Consider the following 18,073-nt stretch of genomic DNA (forward strand, 5'->3'; position numbering starts at 1 on the left):
TGGTTCTCCTCCTCCAAGCCCTGCTATACCATCCCTATGGTTATCCTCCTCCTCTCGAGCCCTGCTATACTGTCCCTATGGTTCTCCTCCTCCTCTCCAGCCCTGCTATACCGTCCCTATGGTTCTCCTCCTCCTCTCCTCCTCCTCTCCAGCCCTGCTATACTGTCCCTATGGTTCTCCTCCTCCTCTCCAGCCCTGCTATACCGTCCCTATGGTTCTCATCCTCCTCTCCAGCCCTGCTATATCGTCCCTATGGTTCTCCTCCTCCTCTCCAGCCCTGCTATACCATCCCTATGGTTCTCCTCCTCTCCAGCCCTGCTATACCGTCCCTATGGTTCTCCTCCTCTTCTCTAGCCCTGCTATACCGTCCCTATGGTTCTCCTCCTCCTCTCCAGCCGGACAGAAGGTTTACACTACAGATCCAGAAGCGTCTTGTCTCCATGGAGACCGTCTCATTATTAAGATAATTATTTTCAGTCTGTGGCACCTGCCGACCTAATTACTCTTCTGGATCCGGCCGATACTCATCTGTTGACTTTCGGAACTCATTCCCCGGTATTTTAAAAGGAAAACTGCATGGAGAGAGGATTGAAGAACTGTTGGCAGATTTCGTCCAGGTGTGGCATTTAAGCTCCCAGCCCAGTCCCACTGTCTTTAATTAAAATTATATTATGTTTGTTCAATTAAGGAACCTCAACCATTCTCTGAGGCCAAATGGAAATGCAAGCACTCCAGTGGGCATGTACTGGCATTTTACTAGGTTTATTATTTACAGAAAGCTTTCCCCGGTGTTATTGCGCCTTGCAACTTTTTTACCCTAAAACAATTTCCCAACTTTAAAGTGGATGTGTGACTGATGCTCATTGACATTGAAAAGGTTTCTCAATCAATTTATCCCAGAAGAGCGTATTATGAGAAAAAATACTTTATTCTCAGAAATGTATATACAATATATGTGTTGGGGAGATGACTGTTTAAGCATTTGGGGATCGCCTGCATCAGAAATGTAGTTTGCATATCTACAGGTATATTCATACATATTCTCACAAGTTCTGCTGAACAGAAGCATACATTTCAAACAGTTTTAGATGAATAAACACAACCTGGTTATTTGTGTCCGTTTTTGTAAACATTCAAAAATATAATTGATATTTATAACAACGTGCAAAGCGCTGTCCGATCTTAGGCTAATTGGATATTTCTCATAATTTTTCTTTGCTCCAGGCTGATTGTCAAAACAATAAATAATAATAATAACAATAATACATGTTATCAATTGAAAAACAGACTGTGGAAAACATGTGACAGTAATGTATACAAAATAACAATGGCCAACAGTGGCAGATCTTAAACGGTTTAATGATCACTCTTCTTGGATTCATCCTTCCATCTCCCTCTTTCCATTAGCATGGAGGTCGAACGTTGATTTATTCATTCCTCCGTTTGTACACATGTTGAATGAATTCAGTCATGAATGAATCCCTTTCATTTAACTCTCTGTCCCGCCCACTATTAATCGTTATACAGGTCGTTGTTGATGACGGCTGCTGCTGCTTCTGTCCGGGGCTCGTAGTTGTGGATGAAGCGCCTCTTCTTGCCGAAGGTGGAGAAGGAGTTGTGGACATCCAGCTCGCTGCGGTGGTGGGTGGCTGCTGGCCTCAGGGTGCACAGAGCCGACAGCGTGCCAGGGATGTACACGTTGTGTTGGTAGTCTGGAGGTGGCTGGGGGTGAGGATGGAGGTGAGGATGGGGATGAGGGGGGAGTGGAGGTTGCTGAGGCTGCTGGGGTTGGGGCTGTTGCTGGGGTGGAGGGGTGCACCGAGGGGTGCAGCAGCGAGGAGGAGGGCCAGTGGCAGGAGGAGACATCTTGTAGTCTATGGAAGAAGAAACATATTGTTGATTAATATACTGTATGACTGAAATCAAGGATAGTACAGACACACATGTAAACGCTGTGGAAGTAGTGCTTATGTAGTCATAACATTTTTTTTGTTAATAAAGGAGAGTCGCACACTCTAGGAGCTCAGATGATAAAATATTTCTGTCCAACGTTTCGACAGACAAGCTGTCTTCATCAGGGTGCTCATAACATAGCTGCTCATTGTCTGTTTGCTATTATCCAGGGAGAGGCATTAGCTCTGTGTGTGTGTGTGTGTGTGTGTGTGTGTGTGTGTGTGTGTGTGTGTGTGTGTGTGTGTGTGTGTGTGTGTGTGTGTGTGTGTGTGTGTGTGTGTGTGTGTGTGTGTGTGTTTCAAGCCCAGGCCCTCACGTGCCCCTCATGCGGGTGCCCCAGGTCCAGTACTGGCCCGTCATGGGTGTCATGTAGTTCTCTGGGTCTGCATGCATGGCCTTCCTCATCAGAGTGCCGTCCATGTTGATAGAATTATAGCTGCGGAGGATATAGATCCATCCATGAAGAATCACATAATATGTTCTGGCATGACCACACACAAGTCATTCATTAATAACATTCTGTCTCAAAGACGGGTATGCTGAGTTAGTTGGAAGTGTACATGTCAAAGGTGACTGTTACCTTTTCAGAGAGGACTTCTGGTTCTTTGGGAGGGTCCAGTCGGTGATTGGTTGCTTGAGCTATAGATTAAGAGAGAAAATAAGATCTTAAAACCACATGTCTAAAAACCTTGTTAAAGAGATGAGCTTTGACACGAATAGGGATTCAATGTTTTCTCAGTAAATATTAGTAGAGTTCTATTAATTTGCATATTCTACATTATATTCATGTCACTTTAAAGGACCAGTGCAGTCAGAAACGTGATGTTCCTGTGTTTTATATATATTTCCACACTGTGAGGTTGGAATAATACTGTGAAATTGTTAAAATTATGATAATGTCCTTTTAGTGTAAGAGCTGTTTGTGGTGGGATGGTTTTTGGTCTGCCAGGTGACATCACCATGTGATAAATTAGTTAATAGACCAATAAGAGAGTTCCAAACCTCTCTGCTGATAACATCTAGTTTTTAGTTTCCCACTCAGACCACTCCCAGAGTCCTAGCTAAATTATTGCTTGAGAAATGTATCTTTGCTCCTTTTTGTCTCCTTTTGACCATTTTAATTTAAACAATCAGAGTAAGGTACTTAATTGTAACCCAAATTGAATTGGACATTTAAGGAACGGTTGTCTAAATGAATTGGGGAAATTATATTTTTTCCATGGAGCTTGACTGCCTCCCTGTGGCTTTTTTTCAGAAGGCAGCGAGGATGTGCGCCGTGCCTTGAGCAGTGACTCGCCTGTCATTTATTTCGCTTTCATCCACTGCAGCACAACACAGCAGGGGAGGGGACGGGCACTCCGGAGTGATATGTATTCCGGGAATAAGTCTCATAGTGCGGATTCCATGCTCTATTAATTCACTATTATTAGAATCGGTATTGAAAATACATTCCGCGCCAGCTCTGCACAAAAAACAATTAGAACCCAACCGGGATGAAACGAAAACACCATTTTAATATTCAAAGGAAACCGTGGGACTCAGGAAATTCTCAGGAAATTAATACAATTATACACGTAATTGTTTTTTGTGTTTTATGTATAATTTTTCACATGAATATTGCCCTGATTCTCCGAGAAGATCAGCTTTGAATTATGTATTGCTGAGAGGCGAGAAAAGTTGTGCCGTCCTGCTTTACGCACTTATCTAGGTCATCTCAGCTAATCAGTCTGTTTCACAGAACAGTTGACCTGTGAGTAGGAGAGGCCTAATCTGTCTCCTCTTTCACTTTCAATGTATGTATTTTGTATCACCCTGCTGAGATTACACTATGCCGACATGTAGGTCTACATACAACATGGATATGGTTGTCAATAGGCTATATAACTATCCCACTGTTTAGTTGGTAAGTCTGTGAGCTGGTATCGTGTCATCCGCAGATCCGCGGCATGCTGTGCACCCATCCAATTTGACTCATATGGGAGAGTGACTCTCGGCGAACTCAGGGGTGATTTAAGGGAACCAATTAACGTCATCAAGGACACCAAGCCCCTGGAGGGACATAGCTACGAGCAGAACAATCAGCATGACCTCGAATCAAGCTCTTTATATGGCCAGAGGTGTTCCTGCTATGAATGGGACTGACATGTTTAGTATTCAGTCTATACGGAGATGGGATATTCTAGGAAGAAAAGGGTCCCTTTATCCGTCACTGTCTGCATACATTGTGCCAGATTATAGAGATGTACACTGGGCAATACGCACACATCACATTCACGGTTTGCCGGTCCAATCTAGTGACTCGGACAACAGCAGTCTCGCCTTCCTCTCTCTCTCTCCGTCCCTCCCTCGGTCCCCCCCACCCTTCCTTCGCTCAGGACAAAACACGGATCCACATCTCTCTCCTCGCCGGGGCAATCTACAGGCGCGCCACGTCCCAGCCAGGGCCATGCCCCCCCCCCCCCCCCCCTCACCCCCCCTACCCCTTCTCCTCCCCAGTACCCCAGAAACCAGCCCTTTGCCATTTTTCATCAATAATGGACGCGACCCCCTTTCGTATGCACCGCGTTGTGTGCAGTATAACGGCTCGACCGTGTCTGTGCCCTTGAGGCATAGTTAGTGAGGTGATCTGTCCAAACAAATGAGAGGTGGACGATTCTCCAGAACGGTCGTTGGCAGCATACTTTAGCCCAGAAAAGTGGAGTTCTATTTCCGAGATGGGCTATCATTCACCTTGTCTGTCAGCCCTTAACCTTGTGCTTATGGTAAAAACTCTATTCGCAGACACTACTAGAAATCAATTCCAACTGGTGGTTTGCGAAGGAAAAGTATGGGCGATGTCTTTCTCGTCGTATCACATAGCAGGAGACAGAACATGCAATGACATTGATTGTATGCTACCACACCAATACACAAGCATACAAACGTTATGGGATTTGTCATTTACTGTATTACTCGGAAAATGTCTTCAAAATAACAATGGACAAATCATGATCATAGACAGCTCAAATAGCTTATAAACAAAAATTGATTAGGGATCGATGTATAAGCATCGAAACAAACAGGACTGAGGTTGATTCATCTCCGTTGCTCTGTGAAACTGATATTTCTGGCAGACGGTTCTGTTCTGTGCGCGACGAGAGAGACATAAGCTCCACAACTAGCTCATTCATATTCCTTTCATAGCCTCTGTGAATAGAATATCCACTCTCTTATTATAAAAACAAAATATTTTATCACGTCATTACTGTAGGTCTATAACTAAGGTATAAACACTAACAGGCATGGAATATAAAAATGTGTAGGTTGCATTAGTAGAGAATTTTACTCAGCCTGATGAATATTGACCTCTGAATATTGTGTCGTTCAACTCAGATAAAGTCACATTGCCGCATGTATGATTTCAACTGTATTAGATAGAATGTGAAGTACTTGATTATGTTTTAAACAAAAATGGGCAATACCACACCATACGTGAAAGTATAAGTGAAGGGGATAAATGATTTATATAAATGTGCTAACACATTCACTCTCAATCTACCTCATTCGGAGTGGTGGCTCCGGAATTGTTATTCGCGGATGCGCTCCCGTTGTGCGCGCTCCAAGCAAAGTTGTCTGCCCCCTTGGTCTCGTTGTTCCTCGAGGTCCTGCTGGGGCTGCACGGCTTCAGGAACATAAATTCACTCTTAGCTGACTCGGGGGTCAGACACACTTTATAGCAGTAGGCTTGGGACAGAGTACCGTTGCCATTTACCTCCATGCAGTTGGTAGGCACTTTAGCCCCGGTGGAGATTTGCAGGTTCAGGTTAGATTTTTTGAATACCTCGGGGGGTGGCTCTGGCTGGAAGCCCCCGCAGCAGCAGCAGGCGAAGGGAGGGAGGCTGTACCCGCTGAGTGTGTCTTTGTCCTTGTAACATTTGACCGCAGCCAGCACAATGATAGCCACCAGGAAGATTAGCGAGATGGTGCTCAGTGACACGATCAAGTAGAGGGCGAGGTTGGAGGGGGGCTGCGGGCTCAGAGTGAGGTCGCCGAAATCAGACAGGGACTCGGGCACGTTCTCGACCACGGAGAGGAGGATGGAGACGGTGGCGGAGAGAGGCGGCTGGCCGTTGTCCTTGACCAGGATGACGAGTCTCTGCCTAGTAGCGTCCTTATCCACGATCCGGCGAATTGTTCTGATTTCTCCTGTGTAGAGGGCGACACTAAACAGCCCCGGGTCCGTAGCCTGGAGCACCTGGTAGGAGATGCGGGAGTTCTGTCCTGCGTCCGCATCTAGCGCAGTGATCTTGATGACTAGGTACCCCGCATCCACTGACCTCGGGACCACCTCTGTCGCTACAGTCCCGTTCTTGGGTAAGGGGGACACGATGACCGGAGAGTTGTCGTTCTGGTCCAATACAAACACATTTACTGTGACATTGCTGCTGAGTGGGGGGAAACCGGCGTCCTGCGCCTGCACCCGTATCTGAAAGTTCCTTAGCTGCTCGTAGTCAAAGGAGCGCAGCGCGTAGATGTTTCCGTTGTCCGAGTTGATGGAGACGTAAGTGGACACGGGCATGCCATGGATATGAGCCTCTAGAATCGAGTAGGACAGATAGGCGTTCTGATTAGAATCGGGGTCGAAAGCAGTGACTGAGCAAATGGATGCGCCCGGGGCGTTATTCTCAGTCACATAAACTGTGTATGATGGCTGGGCGAAGCGCGGGGGGTTGTCGTTAATGTCAGACACTTGGACGAGGATGGTTTTCCTCTTGGAGAGCGACGGGGAGCCCAGGTCCCGGGCCGTGAGGGTGATGTTGTACTCGGAGAAAGCTTCTCTATCGAGAAACTCGCTAGTTATCAGAGTGTAGTAGTTCTTAAAGGAGGAGTGGAGCTGGAAGGGAACGTTGCTGGAGATCTGGCAGTGCACATTCCCGTTCTCTCCCGAGTCCCGGTCCATGACGCTTATAACGGCTATCACCGTTCCCGGTGGCGAATCCTCCTGGACAGGCGTGGACACGGAGGTGAGGATGACTTCCGGCGCGTTGTCATTCACATCTAAGATATCCACCAGTACCTTACTGTGCACGGCCACTGCGGAGGGACCCCTGTCTTTAGCCTGCACATACAGCTCATACACACTCGCTTTCTCATAGTCCACAATCCCCTTCACTCGGATCTCACCTGTGTACTGGTCTAAACTGAACAGCTCGCGCACTTTGAGTGGTGCGTGCCCACTGAATGCATAGGACACCTCCCCGTTCGCACCCTCGTCCAAATCAGTAGCATTTAGCTTCCGCACTAATGTCCCTCTCGGTGCGTTTTCTACCAGGCTCGCCCGGTAAACAGACTGGTCGAAAACGGGCACGTTATCGTTGGCATCCAGCACCGTGATGGTGATGAGAGCTGTACCCGAGCGCTCAGGCGACCCCCCGTCCACGGATGTGAGCACCATCTCTTGCGTCTTCTGCTGCTCCCGGTCCAGTGGGGTCTCCAGAACTAGCTCGGCAAACTTGCTCCCATCATTACGCGTCTGGATGTTCAGCACAAAGTGTTCGTTGGAGCTCAGCTGGTAGGAGCGGAGCGAGTTGGTGCCCACGTCCTGGTCCTGCGCACTTTCCAACGGGAACCGAGACCCGGGCGCCGCCGACTCTGTAATCTCCAGATTAAACTCGCTCCATGGGAAATTGGGAGAGTTGTCATTCACATCCAAAATCTCCACCTCCACTCGGTACAGTTCTAACGGATTCTCGATCACCACTTGCAAGTGCAAGAAGCAGGTCGGACTCCGTTCACACAGTTCCTCGCGGTCAATCTTCTCGTTAACGAACAAAATACCGTTTTCCAGATTCACTTCTAAGTATTGTTTTTTGGCCCCGGATACAATCCGAAACCGACGAGAGGATAGCTTGGCTACATCCAAGCCCAGGTCCTCGGCGATATTACCGACAAAAGCTCCGTGCTCCAACTCCTCGGGGATAGAGTACCGAATCTGTGCGAGAACCAGGTCCACCACACAATTGCACACCAGCAGGCACCCCACCAGCCCGGTTAACGGTGTCGACCGGGTGCTCACGAGCCTGTGCGCCATCTCAAACGCGCACCAGAAAATCGTCAAGAGTGAAAACAGCACAGAATGAGTTTACCCGTCACTGACATTATGCACTTTATAAAATGATTTGTCGATTTGTTTCCAGTTGTTGTAGAAACAAATAAAAAGGCCAAACGTCCTATCAGATTACTCCATTGCGCAAGTACAATATACTTTCATCAAATTATTGCATTTTAGAATAATATAAAACGGGAACGTAAACTTGGATGATATGAGTAAAGCGTCTCTGCTACACGCGCGCAGTAGCAGTGTGTGAGCGGGGGAGGCTCGCACTATGATTTCCCAGTGTATTAGATATTCCGAGAAGCCGATGGGGAGGTGTGTGTGCGTGCATGTGTGTGTGTTAGGAGAGGTAAGCGTCCGTGGCTACGCCCAGCACTATATTGGAGGACGACGACATGAGAGCAGCGACTAATTACAGTAGCACAGTTAACCCTTTATCTGGCGCGGCTCCTCGGAGCGATTAGAGACGCGACAACAGCGTCACTTTCATTCGAGACATCAGCGGCAGATTTGGATTAGGGGTAAATCACTTTCCATCGAGGGTGTCGTTTTCTAGTTATTTCACGCAGATTTCAAAGGTCTCGTCCGGCACATGGTCCTTCAGGCCTTTCAAATAAAACAATTTATAAAAACACAGTGTTGGGAATAAAACTATAACAACAACTAAAAAGGCTCTTCTTGTATCATATAGCTATTGGCCACTGTAGGTCTACATGGGATTGCATGGGATTGCAAATGTTTCTTTGAAAATTAATGACCAAAATGACCCCATGGATTTATCATCATAGAGTATTTGGGGTTTACAAAAAGAATCCTTAATGGGTTATTCAATTTTAATGATTGTTTGTGAGCATCTATTTTCCAGCTAAAAATAATGAAGGCAAAAAAAAGAGGCACTGGTAAAAACAAACACGCATTACAACGATGTATCTGTATCGGCAGACCTGAACACGTATCAACTCAATCAACATAAAAACGACTTCAGAAAACCATATTCAGACCGTTTAATCGCAGGTAGGTATTACTGTTGGGATTATATCATAGTCACATTTTACATGATTATTTACAGGGATACTTGCGATCATTTTACGGAGATAATATAAAACCGTGGCAAAAGACAGGGGGTTATTTGTACAGACAAGAGGCACAGTCTTAGCCAAGGTAATTTGAACAGATGTATGTATATGATGGAATAACTTTAGAAGATTATGGAGATGGCAGTTTTGGCTCTGAAAAGACAAAGAGGAAAGCCCGCGACACTTAGATAGTGGCACATGTTTGCTCAAATCTAATCTTTCCCATTTAATCCTGGTCAGTCAGTCAGACATCAAAAACGCACACACATTAGGCATACGGAATCCCTCGGCTCGCTCGGCGTCTTCTCTTGACAGACTCAAGTCACATTCCAATTAAACCCCGTGGCTCGAGCTCAAATATCTCCACTTGAGCTGACGACACAGCCACCGAGACCAAATAAAACAAATTCCCCACACCCTCTCTTAGCGACGAGCCCCTTCATCCCCAGAGACCACCCACCCGCCTCTTCTTCTAGTAGAAAAAAGGGAAATCCACGGGTTTAAATAACCAGAAAACACAATCTGCTCACAGACTTAACCTCCAGCAGATGGTTAAGCTTCTCCAGAAATGATTACATTTCTGAAAAAACACCAGTTCCATTGGTTTCCTCGTCTTTTTAATTAACGGAGTGGGGGATTAGTGTGTAGCTATCCGGGATCAACCGTTCCCCAACAGAAGAATACAAATGTTTTGTGATAAATAATCCCAAAACACTCCGTTGGATGCACCGACAGTCCCTCGGTGCCTGTTACATGAACATGCATTACAGGGCGCATTAAGATCGTTTCATCCGCCCTCGCCTCTCCTCCCACTTGCATTGTCCGATGGCAAAAGCACCACGGCATTCTCTGATCTGCTCTCACACTCAACAATCACCTTAACCGTGACCCGTCCGAGCACACAGAGGTCATTTAATTGCTTTCTCTGTCTCTACCGTTCCCTCCCTCTATCTCACGTACACGCACACACACACACACACACACACACACACACACACACACACACACACACACACACACACACACACACACACACGCGCGTAACAGGGTTATATTGGTGATTATTGTTAAGCCAATGGGTTTTTGGTTTGAGTTTGTCTTGCCTTCACCTACTCAACATGGCATCTTATTGGCTGGTTTGCGTAGCTTGCTTACGAGGGGGGATGTTCCAGTTAGAATCGTCCCAGTGAACAAGCACCAAACCAGCGGTAAGTTGTTGGTTGCCAAGCACTGTACATCAAAAGCGATTTGTATACTCTCAAGTGATGATTTAAATGTACAATTTATATCAAATTGTTGGTAAATGTTATTCGAACATCACACATAAGATTCAGCGGTTTTTGGAGAATATTTGTTGTGCATTTTGTTGTAGAGAATTCCCGCCAGTACTAGCTAGCAACTCACCGTGTCTGGTGGGGGGGTTTCATATATTTTGTACAGTGCGTGAGTAAGACGTGCATTGCATGACGTGCAATTTTGTGTCGTTCTTATCAGGTACATTGTTAAAGATATTATATTGTATATTGTAATTGTATTATTTTGGTAACTGTCCCAGTGAACAAGCACCAAACCAGCGTGCTTGAGTGCAGAGTTGGATGGTGAGACGTGCATTGCATGACGTGCAATTTTGTGTCGTTCTTATCAAAATAAAGCTACATGACTGGTGCTACATGTTGGAGTTCCGTGTCGATGACTGATTGTACACAACGCAAGACGAGTACTGTTACACACACACACACACACACACACACACACACACACACACACAATGAGAGAGGAGAGCTGATAGAGAGCCAGGAGAGAGGCAGGAGAGACGATTGGCGGCAGTCCGGTGATAGGCTAACTAAACCGAGAGTTAACCGGCTGAACCGCAGTTCGTTCTTATCTATGTTGACAAAGAGGCAAGATGTGCCATCACTGAGTGGGCTTGGAGTTCAATGAACAACAATCCGTGACAGCAACTATACTTGTTACAAACATTACATGAAGCTGAAGATAATTTGTTTGCAAAGATTTATAGAACGAGAAAAAAACATGTTAATATGCATAGTCTACTATATAGCCTCTCCCCCGTTGACATCCTCCCTCTGCTCAAGTCATGTTGTTCCATCTTGACTCTCAATCTGCTGGAGGCTTGAAACACACAACGTTCAACTCTGTCGGAAAATCATAGTCCAGACCTGCTCTATCATGTCGTATTACTTGATTCTTGTTTGTAGAAGTTGAGTACATTATTATTTAATTAGCCAAATGTCAGTAAAGTAGGCTATAAATCATTTGTCATAACATTACAAATTAATAAGAATATTAACTGAAAAGACTGAAAATCTTAAACTGCGGCTCATTCACTTCCTAAATTCTGAATTGTACTGAAATGGACTTGACCTTAAACCATGTGGAAAGTCTAACACAGTTAATTTACAGGTTTACTGACATGCGTTTTTATTCGTGATCCGAGAGCGCCATCTGCCGGATAATTGTTTTAGGAGAAATGTCAGAGTAGACAGTACTGCAATACTGCAATCATAATCTTTGTTTTCTTTACATTGAAACAACAAAATCACTTAAATTTCATATTAAACTATATCCTCAAAACAAAGCTTAAATATGTATTTTTAAAATACGGCAACGTACAGCGTGAAGGCAACGTACAACGTACAACGTAACAACTCTCTAAGGGGAAGTTCTCCCAATCGTAATGCTGAACCTTCACCAATAACAACAATTTCTCATTTGTAGTAGATTTTTTTCATTTTTTGGTGGTTCGTATGTGGGCCCACATGAGGTCCTTTAGATCGTTTCACAGCTGAAGTAACCTCTGTAGTAACCCAGCGCCGAGAGGGGAGCCTGCAAAATGGCGTAAGACCTCCGTTATGATTTAGGCGACGTTAATCAATGTATTGTAACTCTTCCCTAACCCATAGGTCAATGGGGGACTGCAGGTTCCCAGTGAACGAGATAGAAACTATACTGGGAAAAAAACTATATGATTATAAGATTTAAATAATTTGGTAGACCTAAATCAGAAATATCGTTTTTTTTATGCCCCAGGCCAGGATAAATACATTTAACAAAATAAAGATCCTCACTATTTATTGCTGTTAATTCAGTTACTGCTATTGGCTTAATGTTATTACTAAATGTCCATAATACAAATGGAAAATGTAACCTATAAACTGAATTGTAATAGTCTACTTTAAATTGAATCAGCATATTTGTTTAGGAGACATTGTTTCGATATCAAAAAAAAATAAACGCAGGACAGCGCCCGTGGTTCGTACTTCTGGCCCGCGGACCGTGAAACAGGATCTTCGATCGAAGTAACCACTGAGCTAAACCAGCGTCGAGAATCTCGGGCTGCAGAAGGAGTTTTGTATGAGATAGAGCCTGATGATTCTCTGCGCCATCTACCGGTTAAACAGCGTACATTCATAAAGACTGCAAAAACATTTAATAGGGACTATGGATTAGATTTCTTTAAAGATAAATACATTTAACAAAATTAAGATACATCGGGGCCACCATCTATTGCTGTCAATTCAGTTAATGTTCAGTTAATGTTATTAACATACCTCCCTAATCTGCACACACTGTACATAGATTTTTCTATTGTGTTATTGACTGTATGTTTGTTTATTCCATGTGTAACTCTGTGTTGTTTGTGTCGCACTGCTTTGCTTTATCTTGGCCAGGTCACAGTTGTAAATGAGAACTTGTTCTCAACTGGCCTACCTGGTTAAATAAAGGTGAAATGTTATATTTTTTTATGCTGTTATTAAATGTCAATAATACAAATAAAAAAATGTAACCTATAAACTGAATTGTAATAGTCTACTTTAAATTGAATCAACAAATTTGTTTTGGAGACATTGTTTCGATATCAAAAAAAAAAAAACGCTGGACAGCGCCCGTGGTCGGTACTTCAGGCCCGCGGACCGTGAAACACGAGTTTCGATTGAAGTAACCACTGAGCTAAACCAGCGTCGAGAATCTCGGGCTACAGAAGGAGTTTTGTATGAGATAGAGCCTACGTCATGATGATCCTCTGCGCCATCTACCGGTTAAACAGCGTACATTCATAAAGACTGCAAAAACAATCTAGTGCTGTACTTAGGCCATGAGGAAGAAGCAGAAACTAAGGCAACCAAACTTGACAATAAAAACAATAATTTTTGACTTGAGACTCCATTCAAGTCATAATAAACAGAGTAGGCCAAGGTGTTGAAGAGTCTTAGGCTATAGTTATCACAGTGCTATAAAGGTTTGTCAAATTCGTCATTCATCTATATGGCTTAAGCATTGTTCCTTAGATCATTAGCTTATGTAATTATCTTGATATAACGTCATAGGCTAACTTTTGTGAACAAAATTGAATTTCAATGGAAAAACTCCAGGCAGGCCTGTGGGTTTGAACCATCACAGGGAACATTCAGAAAAAGACAAATATCTAGATATAGTCTTGATGTGCATAGTAAAATCAGTTAGAGTAGACATTAATTAATTACTATATATACATTTATTGAGGTCAAATAACCAACGTGTTTAAATCCATGTGCTGTTAAGCAAGTGCCCAAATCACTTAGGCATACGACAGTATAAACATCACTTCCAACATACACATCATTTACATAGGAAAAACTCAATACATAATACTCTCTTTATTTTGACAGTTTATAGTTTATTTGCCATAGTCAGCACCTCCACACAAACACATTGTTCTGGGTGTGCGACAGCTCATGTTTTTTAATCTACATATCATTTCTCAAACAATGACAAAAAAATATAGAATTGAGTTAATAAAGTCGCATACAAACATGGTCTCGTTTTTTGATTTCTGGAGTAAGGGAGCTCCAAAACGCAGGTGTTTCAGCCTAGCTCAGTGCTTTCTGTGGTGGGGCAAGCCAGCATAAAATACGGAGCGGTGCACAGTGAGTGTTCTGTCACTCATTTTTTCTATTCTGTTATTGACTGTATGTTTTGTTTATTCCATGTGCAACTCTGTGTTTTTGTCGCACTGCTTTATCTTGACCAGGTCGCAGTTGTAAATGAGAACTTGTTCTCAACTAGCCTCCCTGGTTCAATAAAGGTAAATTATTATTATTATTATATGTTGTTATTAAATGTCCAAAATACAAATGAAAAATGTAACCTATCAACTGAATTGTAATAGTCTACTTTAAATTGAATTAACATATTTGTTTTGGAGACACTGTTTCGATATCACAAAAAAAAAACGCTAGACAGCGCCCGTGGTTCGTACTTCTGGCCCGCGGACCGTGAAACAGGATTTTCGATTGAAGTAACCACTGAGCTAAACCAGCGTCGAGAATCTCGGGCTGCAGAAGGAGTTTTGTATGAGATAGAGCCTGATGATTCTCTGCGCCATCTACCGGTTAAACAGCGTACATTCATAAAGACTGCAAAAACATTTAATAGGGACTATGGATTAGATTTCTTTAAAGATAAATACATTTAACAAAATTAAGATACATCGGGGCCACCATCTATTGCTGTCAATTCAGTTAATGTTCAGTTAATGTTATTAACATACCTCCCTAATCTGCACACACTGTACATAGATTTTTCTATTGTGTTATTGATTGTACGTTTGTTTATCCCATGTGTAACTCTGTGTTGTTTGTGTTGCACTGCTTTGCTTTATCTTGGCCAGGTCACAGCTGTAAATGAGAACTTGTTCTCAACTGGCCTACCTAGATAAATAAAGGTGACATGTTATATTTTTTTATGCTGTTATTAAATGTCAATAATACAAATTTAAAAAATGTAACCTATAAACTGAATTGTAATAGTCTACTTCAAATTGAATCAACATATTTGTTTTGGAGACATTGTTTCGATATCAAAAAAAAAAAACGCTGGACAGCGCCCGTGGTTCGTACTTCATAGCCCGCGGACCGTGAAAAACAGGTTGAAGTAACCACTGAGCTAAACCAGCGCCGGAAATCCAGGGCTGCAGATAGACCTTTGTATGAGATATAGCTTACGTCACAGAGCTCTTCAATAACACGGAACTGACAGGTCTGACTCATGCTATGAGGAAAAAAAACAGAAACTAACGCGGCCAAACTTAACAATAAAAATAATGATTAAGATTGTATTCAAGTTTACTGCGGTAAAGTAACCAACCTGTTTAACTCCATGTGCCGTTAACCAAGTGCTTAAATCACACAGGCATATGACAATATAAAAATAATTTACAATATACATATCATTTCCATTGGAAAAACTCAATAAATAATTATGTTTTAATTGTGTTTGCAGGTTTCATTTTTACTAGGCCCTATATATCTAAAGCTGGTTGCCCAATTGCCTCTCATTTGAAATACAATAAATAATTGCAGTTTGTTCATGTTTATTAGGCCTATCTGATATTCCGTGGTCTCAGAGCGACTCCTGCTGGTACATTCAGGTAAATCAGGCAGCCTACACACAGGACAATGTACTGTAGATTCTGGTAGTGCAGATAAGCACAGACTGGGTTTCGTTCAAATGGTTTAGACGGTTTTGTGAAGAAGTGAAGGATGCAGTGTAATTGTTGGACTAGATAGGCTACTGATATATCACAAACTTTTCAGAATGTATTTATTTATTTAAAGATAAATACACTTAACAAAATAAAGATACCCACGGGGTCACTATGTCACTCATTATTAAATGTCCATAATACAAATGAAAAATGTAACCTGAATTGTAATTGTCTACTTTAAATGGAATTGAAATATTTGTTTGTGTAATCTATAAAAAAACAAAACAATAATAAAACGCAGGACAGCTCCCGTGGTTCGTACTTAAGGCCCGCGGACCTTAAAACAGGATTTTAGTTGAAGTAACCACTGAGCTAAACCAGCGTCGAAAGTGTCGGGTTGCAGATTGACATTTGTATGAGATAGAAAATAGGTCAGCTAGATTTTCAATAACAAGGAATTGACTCCACACAACTGGCCAAATGGCTTTTCTCACTGACCAGATGGAATAGCCTACCCATTTCAAGACTGTTTTCGTTTTGATAGGCCTACTACTACGGATGGAAAGACATAGAGCCTATAAGACTACAACACATTTACAATAAATAAAACTAGGCTAACGTCTGTTTCATAATGAAAGGATATCCCAACGAAAGAAAAATAACTATAGAGTAACAGGAAAGCGAAGTGAGAGAAACGCAAGACAGCACCCACGGTTCGACCTCTCAACCCGCTGACCGCCGAGGAGTGGAAACTTGAGCTGAGGAGTATTTAAAAAAAATCTGATTTAACTTGCCAACTCAGTTAAGAACAAATTCTTATTTACAATGACGGCCTACCCCGGACAAACCCGGACGACGCTGGGCCAACTGTGCGCCGCCCTATGGGACTCCAAATCACGGCCGGATGTGATGCAGCCTGTGTCGGTAGAGCTAAACTGGCAAACCTTTGTCATTAGCTCCACAGTTATATTACTGCTACAGGTGTATTGTCACGTCAAGGGATGAGAATGTGCATTAAGATCGAAGTGCCTTAATCAACTCCAACCAGTGGCGGTTCTAGCTTGTATCCCTGGGCGAACCCCGCTAAAAAAGCACCATTCTGCATTAACTGTCATTTTTATTCAGACATTTGGATCAACACAAATAAATAATCAGAACATTTTAAACTATATGAATATAAATATATATACAAAAATAAGACTCAAATATAAAAAAGAAGTAACAAAGACAAATAGAAACAAATTGTAGTATATAAATACAAATAAAAATAATCTAATTATTACGCTATTACCCTATTTCTAACAAAAAACACACAGATAAAACTAAATTGCACAAATCCTATATCACACAAATACATAAATAGAATAACACACTTATGAAGAAGAAAACCATATTATTACACTATTGCACTTCAAACAAGTAACACAAACTAAATTACATTAAAACCGATTGCGCAAACCAAACCTTCATGTGTGCTGAAACATTACTAAGCTTAGCTTAAGCAACTATTTCGGCCTAGCTTTTGCCCAACTGAATAATGTCACCACTATCAGCAGTCGACACAGGTATATATATACCAGCCTCATGCATGATCATGAAGTGTGTAGTTCATTTGACCAGCAGCACTGTAACGTGAATGGCGTGTTGTTGTACCTATGAGCTATATCCTGTAGGGGGGGACAGAGACCAGTAAACCCAGCAGTGGGCACAAGTACTGCAGCTTTCCATAGACTGATATCAGACATGACACACATACACACACACTAGAACCCTACGTACTTCATATGTCACACACTTCATTTAGGTGGAAAGGCATAATTAGAACCTCACCAGGTGCGACAGCAGTCTTGCATCATTACAAAAACAAGGGTTTCCCCTAGTGGATGCTGGATAATACACAGACACCCAGTCTCCTTACTATGTGTGTGTGTGTGTGTGTGTGTGTGTGTGTGTGTGTGTGTGTGTGTGTGTCCTTGACCATGCACGTGTGTGGCCAGGCGTGTGCATGCATGGCCCCTATGGGGAGATAACATCTGCTGCAGTAATCAACAGTTAAGGAGAACAAGAGGAGAGGCAGAGCTTGTAACAAGGAGAGAGACAGACAGTAAGAGAGGGAAGGAGAGGACAGAGACAGACAGACAGTAAGAGAGGGAAGGAGAGGGGAGAGACAGACAGAGAGAGAGAGTGAGGGAGAGCCTGGAACAAGGCGACAGACAGACGGACAGACGGACAGACGGACAGACGAAGGGAGGGAGAGCCTGTAACAGGAGAGAGACAGACAGACAGACGAAGGGAGGGAGGGAGAACCTGTAACAGGAGAGAGAGACAAAAAGAGAGGGAGAGGAGAGCAACAGACAGAAAGAGATTTAAAAAGTGAGGGAAGAGAAGGAGATGAGAGAATGAGATGGGAGAGAGGAGGAGAGAAGGAGATGGGGAAGAAGAGGAGAGAAGGAGATGGGAAAG

At 43.1% G+C, this 18,073-nt stretch overlaps 1 protein-coding gene across 1 annotated transcript; it reads right to left on the reverse strand.

The window, feature by feature from the left end:
• Positions 1 to 792: 792 nt before the first annotated feature.
• On the reverse strand, positions 793 to 8,377 carry LOC110504896 (protocadherin beta-15-like). The gene is made up of 4 exons (XM_021583760.2): positions 5,492 to 8,377; positions 2,534 to 2,592; positions 2,274 to 2,389; positions 793 to 1,874 (listed from the first exon to the last, which is right to left on the reverse strand). The coding sequence occupies exons 1-4, from the start codon at positions 8,021 to 8,023 to the stop codon at positions 1,513 to 1,515; spliced, it is 3,069 nt and encodes a 1,022-aa protein (XP_021439435.2). The 5' UTR covers positions 8,024 to 8,377; the 3' UTR covers positions 793 to 1,512.
• Positions 8,378 to 18,073: the final 9,696 nt, after the last annotated feature.

This window comes from Oncorhynchus mykiss, chromosome 31, assembly GCF_013265735.2.
Source record: "Oncorhynchus mykiss isolate Arlee chromosome 31, USDA_OmykA_1.1, whole genome shotgun sequence".
Classification (NCBI taxonomy): Eukaryota; Metazoa; Chordata; class Actinopteri; order Salmoniformes; family Salmonidae; genus Oncorhynchus; species Oncorhynchus mykiss.

Coding starts and splice junctions, on each gene's coding strand:
- LOC110504896 (XM_021583760.2), bottom strand. CDS start 8,023: ATGGCGCACAGGCTCGTGAGCACCCGGTCGACACCGTTAACCGGGCTG. Junction 2,593..5,491: donor GAGCCACCACTCCGAATGAG/GTAGATTGAGAG, acceptor CTTAATCTATAG/CTCAAGCAACCAATCACCGA. Junction 1,875..2,273: donor CTGGGGCACCCGCATGAGGG/GCACGTGAGGGC, acceptor CTTCTTCCATAG/ACTACAAGATGTCTCCTCCT.